This window comes from Setaria viridis, chromosome 6, assembly GCF_005286985.2.
Source record: "Setaria viridis chromosome 6, Setaria_viridis_v4.0, whole genome shotgun sequence".
In the NCBI taxonomy this organism is placed as follows: domain Eukaryota; kingdom Viridiplantae; phylum Streptophyta; class Magnoliopsida; order Poales; family Poaceae; genus Setaria; species Setaria viridis.
In genome coordinates this window covers 19269878-19279563 of record NC_048268.2, presented here as the reverse complement: position 1 = coordinate 19279563, position 9686 = coordinate 19269878, and the positions used below count along the sequence as shown (strand labels likewise).

The 9686-nt window shown below is 47.1% G+C and overlaps 2 protein-coding genes across 3 annotated transcripts; one reads left to right on the top strand and one right to left on the bottom strand.

Moving 5' to 3' along the window:
* Positions 1-320: 320 nt before the first annotated feature.
* Positions 321-3750, top strand: LOC117861646 (exopolygalacturonase). The gene is made up of 3 exons (XM_072294447.1): positions 321-1597; positions 1733-1900; positions 1992-3750. The coding sequence occupies exons 1-3, from the start codon at positions 1445-1447 to the stop codon at positions 2727-2729; spliced, it is 1059 nt and encodes a 352-aa protein (XP_072150548.1). The 5' UTR covers positions 321-1444; the 3' UTR covers positions 2730-3750.
* Positions 3751-4551: 801 nt separating this feature from the next.
* On the bottom strand, positions 4552-9178 carry LOC117861081 (probable galacturonosyltransferase 4). Of its 2 annotated transcripts, none has more exons than XM_034744550.2 (9): positions 9018-9178; positions 8879-8913; positions 8723-8764; positions 8537-8636; positions 8233-8417; positions 6834-7105; positions 6368-6725; positions 5707-6282; positions 4552-5141 (listed from the first exon to the last, which is right to left on the bottom strand). In XM_034744550.2, the coding sequence occupies exons 1-9, from the start codon at positions 9124-9126 to the stop codon at positions 4866-4868; spliced, it is 1953 nt and encodes a 650-aa protein (XP_034600441.1). In that variant the 5' UTR covers positions 9127-9178; the 3' UTR covers positions 4552-4865. The 2 variants fall into 2 exon arrangements, with proteins under 2 accessions (XP_034600441.1, XP_034600442.1); XM_034744551.2 differs by having other exon boundaries at positions 8543-8636.
* Positions 9179-9686: the final 508 nt, after the last annotated feature.

Below are 9686 nucleotides of genomic sequence, written 5' to 3'. Positions count from 1 at the left end.
ATGGATCAATAGATGAGCCGGAGTCATTATCTACTAAGAAGTTAGGAGGAGCTTGAGCTCTGCCAACGGGACCTTACTCGAGTAGTGTGATTTGCCAATTGACGAACGTTCAGAGTGGTTTAACCAACTAAGCCAGTTTATACTCCTTCAACAAAGTTACTGAGTTTGCCATGATGAGTGTACCTATAGAATTTTTATGCATGTAATTTTGCTTTTCTTGTAGACCGCTGGTATCATCATTGAACTGCAGGCTCACCCAATTTCTAAGTTCTTTGAAACATTCGAATTATGTTTTTGGTTTTCAGATTCAATTCGCACTGCACTGAATTTTTTTGGTACGTGCTTGCCGGACGAGGAGCAGCCGAACAGGCACTGAACCTAACCCCAAACAGCTTGATCGCTGCTCTGTATGATCTAGGGTTGGAAGAGGCTGCTATGGAGAACGTGGCAGGTAAGGAACAATCTGATAACCCAATGATGCAGAGAAACTCTCCTTTGTTTGTAGGATCAGTAAATTTCCCCCGAAAATACTGTGCGGATTCGTGTCCAAAGTCCAACAGAACCAGTCGCCGTTTGATGCCAAAGGTAAAAACCATGTCTGCAACTCGCTAGTTGGATTAAAATTAGCCCAATGCTCACAGCAGGGAGGTTTGGAGTTTGACCGCGGTCGGCGAGTAGTGGGGCGAGGGAGAGACCGATCGATGCTCTCTGGTGTCGGAGGGCGCAGCAGGCGCGCGCGCATGCAGATCGAGTTGCCCGCGGCGGTTGCTCCGATCCCTCCCCGCACGCATGCGCTGGGTCGCCTCTGCTCTGCCCCCAGCAAAAGAAGGCCCCCCATGGAACCGCCGCGGGAAGAGCTCAAGAGCTCCAAATTTAGCCTCCTCCCCGTCCCCGAGGCCCCGGCTAAATTCCACCTCGCCGCTCTCCAGTGTCAGTCTCGCGAGTGGATCGGAGGAGGCGCCCGCTGTTCCCGCTGGGCTTGCGAGTGGCAATAAATTCGTGTGCTTGCCTGAGAAGCGAGGAGGGGGAAGACGAAGAGCGGGAGGATCGGAGGCAGGCGGAGGGACAGAACGGCGCGGAGGTAGCGGGATCGATCGGTCTGCCGCGGCGGCGGGAGGAGGTCGGGCGGGTCGTCGTCGGCCGTGGGTTTATGCCCCGTCCCCGGAAAGCAGAGCGGCGTCGCGCGCGTCTGTGAGTGTGAGTGAGGCCCGGCGAAGGACGTAATGGAGGCGCGGCTGGCCCTCATCGTCGTCGCGCTCCTCGCGTCCGCGTCCGCCGGCGCGGGGAACGTCGTGAACGTCAAGAACTACGGCGCCAAGGGCAACGGCGTCAACGACGACACCAAGGTCGGAGCAGCCCCTTTCTCTTCCTCTTCCCTCTTATCCGTCGTCCTCTGCCTTCATTAATCTTCCATGCTCCCGCGCGCGCCGTCTCTGACCCGTCGATGTCGTCGCTGCAGCCTCTGATGACGGCGTGGAAGGCGGCGTGCGCGACGGCCGGCGCCGTGACGATGGTGGTGCCGGCGGGGACGTACTACCTCGGCCCTGTGCAGTTCCACGGCCCCTGCAAGGCATCCACCTTGACCTTCCAGCTGCAGGCAAGTCGATCGTTCAGTTGCCAGTTATTGGCCATAATGAGCACGAATTGGGCGCGGCGGACATGTGCGCATGCAGTTACCACCAGTCTCTGCTTGGTCTGACATGGGTGGGATGCGAATGGTCGGTCCGTGCAGGGGACGCTCAAGGCCGCGACGGACCTGAAGCGGTTCGGCAACGACTGGATCGAGTTCGGATGGGTGAACGGGCTCACCGTCGCCGGCGGCGTCATCGACGGCCAGGGCGCCGCGTCCTGGCCCTTCAACAAGTGCCCCGTCCGCAAGGACTGCAAGGTCCTGCCCACGGTGAGCAGCCCTCTTCCTCTTCTTCTCCGATCCGTCCATGATCACGGATCGATCGATCACTCTAACACAGTAGCACGCCATGGATATGCAGAGCGTGCTGTTCGTGAACAACCAGAACACGGTGGTGCGCGACCTGACGTCGGTGAACCCCAAGTTCTTCCACATCGCGCTGCTGTCCGTCAAGAACATCAAGATGAGCGGGCTCAAGATCACCGCGCCGTCCAACAGCCCCAACACGGATGGCATCCACATCGAGCGCAGCGCCGGCGTGTCCATCACGGACACCCACATCGCCACGGGCGACGACTGCATCTCCGTCGGCCAGGGCAACGACAACGTCGAAGTGGCGCGCGTGCAGTGCGGCCCGGGCCACGGCATGAGCGTCGGCAGCCTCGGCCGGTACGCCGGCGAGGGCGACGTCACGCGCGTCCACATCAGGGACATGACCTTCACGGGCACCATGAACGGCGTCCGCATCAAGACGTGGGAGAACTCGCCGACAAAGAGCAACGCGGCCCACATGGTGTTCGAGAACCTCGTCATGAACGACGTCCAGAACCCCATCATCATCGACCAGAAGTACTGCCCCTACTACAACTGCGAGCACAAGTACGTGTCCGGGGTGACGATCAAGGACATCCAGTTCAAGAACATCAAGGGCACGGTGACGACGCCCGTGGCGGTGATGCTCCGGTGCGGCGTGCCGTGCCAGGGCCTGGTCCTGCAGGACGTACACCTCAAGTACAAGGGGCAGGGCACCGCGTCGGCCAAGTGCGAGAACGCAAAGGCCAAGTACGTCGGCGTGCAGCTGCCCAAGCCATGCCCCTAGGTACGGTGGCCGGCCGGCCGGCGAGAGCGTGCGTGCGGTAGGATTTTTCTTTTTTCATTTTTGAGGTGATCTGTGTCACACCCACCTTCGTGTACCTAGGTAGCGAGCTAAGATGTGGGGTGAAGTGAGCTTTTGATTCTTCGATCGTGTTTTATTTCTAGAGGTTTTTCTTCTTTTTTCCCTCAATTTGTTTTTTTTTGTTTCTTTTCTGTTTCTTTGTTTAATTAATTAGCTGAATTTTTTTTTGTTATAACATAGCTGCCAATTTCTGGCACCTAGTTACTTATCAGTGAACTTGTGAATACTTGCCATTGTCAGTGGAGTAATGCCTTTGGTACAGACAGCTGAAGAAAATTCTAACCTAATTGGGGACTGACTGTGACTTCTCTCGTGTATGTACGAGCTCCCTTTTATGAATTACTCCCTCCGTCCCAAATTATAGATGGTTTTGACTTTTCTAAGTATCTGTATAATATGCACCTAAATATAGTGTATGTAGATGCATACAAATATCTATGAACCTAGAAAAGCTAAAGCGACATATAATTTGAAATGAAGGGAGTATCTCTTAATCACCGACAATCTGATGCTTACAAATCAGTCATTGTATAAAGTCTTGTATCATTCTGGTTTGCAAGTGAGGCAATTGGTGAATGATCTTTGTTAGATCCCTAGGATTTTATCAAATTTGAACCAAGTATAAGAAATTTTTTGAGCAATCCACACTTCGAAACCTGGCATCTCACATTTTCAAGAGGACTGATTGAAGAGAATCCTGTCATGTGATTCTCGTTCAAGGAAAATTGGCAACCTTTTTGAAAAAAAAAATATTGCAATAGCATGTGTTTTTGCATAAGGCTGGGCAGTATAGGTTGCAGAGGTTGGGAGTTTGGTTCGTAAGTTGGGGGATCATTAAGAAAACCCCACACTTTCAAGTAAGCTGTTGTGATCTAAACAGACAAAATGTTGCGCGGTGGAGAAAATGGCATGTCTGAACTCTAAGCAAACCGATGGCTCTGAGGAAAAGAATAATGCATGAACGTTAAACAATCAGTCACCATGCAGCTAGCATATTGGTTGCCTGTCCAATGGAGACATGTCATGAACTCATGAATCCAATCCGAGATCTACTGGAGAGCAATGTCGGCGTGACGATTAACAGTACACGATGACATTGAGAACATCTTCAATAGATTTAGTATAATGGCTAAAAACTACCAAAATACGCGGGCGAGCGAGCACCGTCACCAGGTCCGAGCTCCACCGACGAGGGCGGGAGAGCACCGCCGCCTGGTCCGACCTCCGCCGTGTGGCGCGCACCGGCTGGCGAACACCACCGCGTGGAACGAGCTCCGCTGCACGCGGGCGGCCGGGTGGGCGAGCATCTCCATGGGGGGACGGGCGCCGCGAGCGTCGGTGCGCGCGCCCTCCACCGATTCAGCACAGAAGAAGGTCGATTCGGCGAAAGAGAAGCTCGATTGGGTGGAGGAGAAGAGGAGCAGAGCCATGGATACGGGTGAGCTTGGACGCGGAGAGGACGGGCTGCAGGAAGAAGATTAGTTCCTTGAGGACGCGGAGAGGACGGCCTCTTGGTCATTTGCGGATTAGTCCTTGAATAATCTCACTTACGAATTAATCATTCAACTTTTTATAGGTATCCAGTTTTAGATATTTTACTGGAGAAGAGCACAAAATTTTTCTGAAAACCTCTTATCTCCTGTAACTAAAACGTTTTAGGTATCCAAATTTCCATATGCTATGGGAGATGTCTGATGTTTAGCTGCATTCCACCAAAATAAACATCGAAAGGGCAACCTGTAGGTGCACAATATGATATTCAGTTGAATACCATTTGAAAACTGGAGTCCAACTTTCAGGCGACCAAATCAGCAGTCGTTCAGTACAAAAAGGCGAGGTGTTGCACTGATTTTTTTTTTTTTGCTCTAAAGCATGTACTTTTCAAGCATCACAGCTATATCTGCAATTATGCAGAGGGGTTAACAAGAAGTAATCTGACTAGCAACCAAAATCTAAAACAAGGATCAAATGAATACTAACTGACTCGACTACAGAGCACATCGACAAAAACAAGCTATTGGTTATGTCAGTCGGGGATTGAAGGTGCAATCTTTTCCTTCATGGATTGATGTTGCATTCCCGCAGGAAATGTTGGTCATAGTCCAGATACCTCGACCAGTAGCTTCGGAACTTTGGCAGGCCAATCTCTAGCCAGGGCTTCATGTTGCCATTGTAATGTATGACTGCAGCTCGCTCAATGTCTCTGCTGTTTACATGGGGATTGTAACCTAGACCAAGAACATGCCATGACCGGCTCAGGGGGAATGTCTTGTTCCAGAATGTGATCAAACCTGGAGGGAGTGTGCCAAGTTTCCAAAGTGATCTGTCTTGATTCTGCAGTCCAAATATGATGTATGTTAATCAGATTAAATTGTTCAGTACCGAATCATAATCAGTACACATGAGCAAAGTGAACAAGACAGACTGAATTTAAAGGCATTTGAGTTATTTAAAGTCATGAAACAAATTTTCTATCATCTTTTCCAGAGCTCACAACTAATTTTTTCTGAATGTTTGTGTATATTTATTTTCCTACAGAATATATAAGCTAAGATGTTATGTTAGATTGTAATTTCTGTCTAGTGTAAGCTGAAAATGAATGTGGAAATTAAATTAAAAAATCTGCAATGTCGAATAAATTTCTTTCCTAGGGCTACAGTATAAATCAATACTTTGCAGATTCTTTGCCCTTTGGTTTCAAGCATTTTTGGCATTTCCAGTCTATCCTTTCTAGTTATAGCCTCAAAGCAAGTCCTAGTTCACTATTGAGCTTTACTGCAGACAAAATACTACTAGTCACATGCAACAGAAGTTGATTGATTTTCATAAATATGTGTAAAAGATCAAAAATAAACTTTGATAAAAACCCAGTATGAAGCAAAGGGTGTGAGAATCTTACAAGCTTCTGCCATGAGTGATAGATTTGGGTTATATTCTGCCGCTTCCATTCAGCCAGATCAAACACATTCATTCCAAAAGCCCAACCACAAGCATGGGGGTCAAAGTTCTTGGCAATAACAGGATTTGAGAAATTCAGATAATGATCGAAGCGATGGAAGCTCTCTCCACAAGTCTCAACAGCACCATTTACCTTCCCCTTCATATTGATTGACCAGAGGCCAGTCAGATCCTTCTTAACTACTATATCATCATCAAGAAAGACCATCTTGTCGAGCTTTGGATAAATCTCAGGTAGGTAAAATCGCAAATGATTAAGAATTGACAGATATTTTGGATTCCGGTATTTCAAGTTCGAATCTGGTTTTGCGCGATTGGTTCCGAAGTAGTAATCAATCATGGATTGAGACCCAAGTTGTTGGAGCACTGGACTGTAGCTGTCATTTAGCCATGTAAACTCCCCAATATGCTGTACTTCAATTGTTGCTTTCCCAGGAGGATTAGTGAGGAACCACATTCTCATTGGCGCATAATTCAGTCTGTCAGTTACTATGTGGAAGACATGATCAGAAGGATGCTGCAAACAGATATTTCCACTCAGTATGATGCTTGGTATCTTTAAAGTTTAAACTCATATATATATAAGTATTCAAAATACATACCTTGGCATTTAACACTGTTGAATTAACAACAACTGCTGTTGCTAGTATACTATCCGAGAACAAGGCATAATGATACAGTTTTGGGTTACTGAGTTTATGTTGGTTTGGGAACTGCTGCTGACCAGGATCCAAGGAAAAGTATTCGTTAGCCAGCCTCAAGGGGAGGCAGTGAAGACCTTTAGGAAGGGTTTTAGCTGCAAGTTGTGTCAGAAAAACAGTCTGCTTCTTGTGAGCATGCAGCTGCTCCTCTGCTGAGTGAAGCATAGCTCGAAGCTTTTTGACAACAATAGAACAATCATCCTGCATCTGTTTGCCCTTAATCAGCAACTGCTCCAGCGCTTTAACCTTCTCATTCGCACTGAACAAGTAGATAAAAATGTTACAGAATTATTGCATGCATCTGATCCCTATGCACAGTAGAATGCTATAATTTGAAGTGAATGAACAGAACTAGTGAGAGCCCTACTTCTTTGGTAGATCAGTGTCCTTGGATGCATCACCAAGCACCTTTTGAACTTCTCGTATCCTCTGCCGCAAGTCTTTTAGGTACTGCGAATTTGCTCTAATGGATCCAAGGCCAAGGTAGACCTTTGCCTTGATTAACTGATCCTTGATATTTCGGATCCGCGTATCAGGCAAAACAGTGTTCTTAGTTTTACCATCTGTTATAGCTGCTTGGGAGTTCTCCACAAGAACCTTAGCAGATGTCTGTTTAGGCATAGTCTCCCGTAAACTTTCCTGTGCAATAGGTCATGTGATAAAGATGAAACCATGTAACAAACATAACTGCAATACAACGCATAAGATCTATGAGGACTATGAAATACACTTTCTTTAAAATAAAATAGAAGCACACAAATTCGGCCAAAAAACGTTAAGGCATATGTGATTTTCAGCGCGTGGATGAATATTTCATGATATAAATGTATTAAAACCCCCATTTGGATCATTTGGTCAGAAATTTTGGGAGTGTTAGGATGACTTTCTAACTTAAATATGACTTAAAGTGGACCTCATCTTACTTGCCCAAGCTTCAGACATGACTTGCAAAGCTAATACAAGAATCCCATACTAAGAGTTGATTTAACAAATTGGAAGGAAAGAATATCCAGAGTCAAGGCAAAACTTGGCAGGTAATGTAAGCATGTGAACCAAAACAGGCCCTGAAACCAAATCAGCAAGATTCCAGAACAGTTGCATTTTTCATCTATGTGCCTTATCAGTACCGTGAAGGAAATGAAGTAACCAACAGGATTGAGCCAAACACATGCCATTGCTGTTGATTAACTACAACACAATCAATACTCGTAACTGACAGCTGTATGAGAACGACTCCAACTACTTGCTGCAGCTGACATTGTAAAATGATTAGTATGAACTTGCTCATTAAGACATGGCAGATCAACTAAGAGCTATGTATTCTCCCTAAGGTTCTCCATAGAAGCATTTTGCAGGCATTAAACTCATGAAGCAAGTGAGCCACTTATTTTATTGGGTAAGTTTATCCATGTAATGTATTCCTCTTTTCAAATTTGGCAATTGACATTACAGTTATTTTTTAGCTGATATGCCAAGAAAAATTAAAGATATCGCAATCCACCAGTGACCAGAACGTTCTTATGCCAACCAGGACCGGTACTGGCCATCAATGGGTTAGGGTCAATAAGTGCAGAAAGGCTTCCCCTACCAACCGATTTCAAAGCTTGCTCTTAATTGATTAGCTCTAATAATGCAATCCTCAAATTCCAGGTTGCAAATCTGAAGCTAAATGACAAACCATGGTCCCAAATCTCAGAAAACTAATCCTCAGGTGACAACTCAACCAACATTTCTTAGGATGCACGGAAAGCTTAAAAACTACCAACCTTAGAAGACGATTGCTGCTGTGATCCGGTGGTTTTCTCCTGCTCATCTGAGATGGCACTCGCCGAGCCACCATCCTGTGCCTCCCGCCTCGTCACTTGCTCGATCACTTCGGTGCCATCAGCAGCCACCATGACTTCAGAGAGCACGCGGCTCTTGTGCTCCCCTGCCTTCCTCAATGGCAATTCTACAAACAGTTCGTGTGCAACGATCTCAGAACACAAATTTTAAGGAGCTCCACGAAAGACACCTGCGATTCCGCGAACTTACAAACACGAGATGCATTGAAACAAACAGAAGAGTTACCCGCACCTTGGCCCTCGGATCCAGTCGATTCTTTCGCCAGCCCGTCCAGTTCCTCCGAGAAGACGATGCCGACAGGTTCTTTCAAAGAGCTCACAGTTTCCTGCATCGAAAGGAAACGGAAATCTTAATCACTTGTCACCCTAGCCAAGAACAGAACCCGAAAAAGAAAAGGAGTGAAAAATTTACCAGAGGAAGCGCATTCAGCTTGTCTGCCTTGACGCCACGGCCCTAGCACATCATTCAACCCAAAAAGAAACCCATCAAAACCCAAAGAAAATCCCGGAAGAACCCCAAATCCACCGACCAAATTTATAGGAAAAAACCCCCCGAAAAATCACTCACCTGATTCGTGATTTCTCCAGGGAAATCCCGCGTTTCTGGAAAGAAAAAAACGAGGCAGCAAAATCCGTAAGAGCGCCAATGCCAACAAAAGACGGCCTCAAATCTCGAAACAAATCACGCCGGGGGAGAGAGCGCTTACGGGTGGGGTTGAGCGCCGCAGAGAGGCTGCTGGTGTAGAGCGCGAGCGGGGAGAGCACCGTGAGGGCGAGGAGGAGCAGCAGCACCGACCTCCTCCTCGTCCTCACCATCTTGGAGTTTGGTTTTTCCTCGATGTGTTTAGTCTGGGTTTTCGCTTCCCCTTCCCCCCATGGTTATGTTTAGCAGTGATGAGTTTTGCATTCCAGACCCCGAAGTAAGTTTTATTGCACAATTACGTTTGGGATTTTGGTCAGTTCTTAGCTCGAATATCTATTTGAATCTTGATGACAATCTATTTTCGTTTTAGAGGTGGAAAGAGGGGAGGGTCTACCAATTTGGAATCAAACATGCATTGGAAGCGCAAATATTTATTGTGGAGTGGAAATAGCATCTCGCTGGCATCTTGCTATCGATGGGCACGTCGCCTACCACTGAAAGAATAGCACCGGTTAAATTCTAAAATAAATCCAAAAGAATACAAGCACTAGTGCCAAGTTAATGACTCGAATCTTAGGATGTGTTTGGTTGCTTGGGTTAGTTATAGCCAGGCTAATAATTATGCATGGCCCAATGTAGCCTGTGTTAGTGTAGCTAGAGCCCATCTGTTTGGTTGGGTGGCTAATCTGGGTCAGGCCAAGATGAATTCGTGTTTGGTTGATTGGCTAACAGT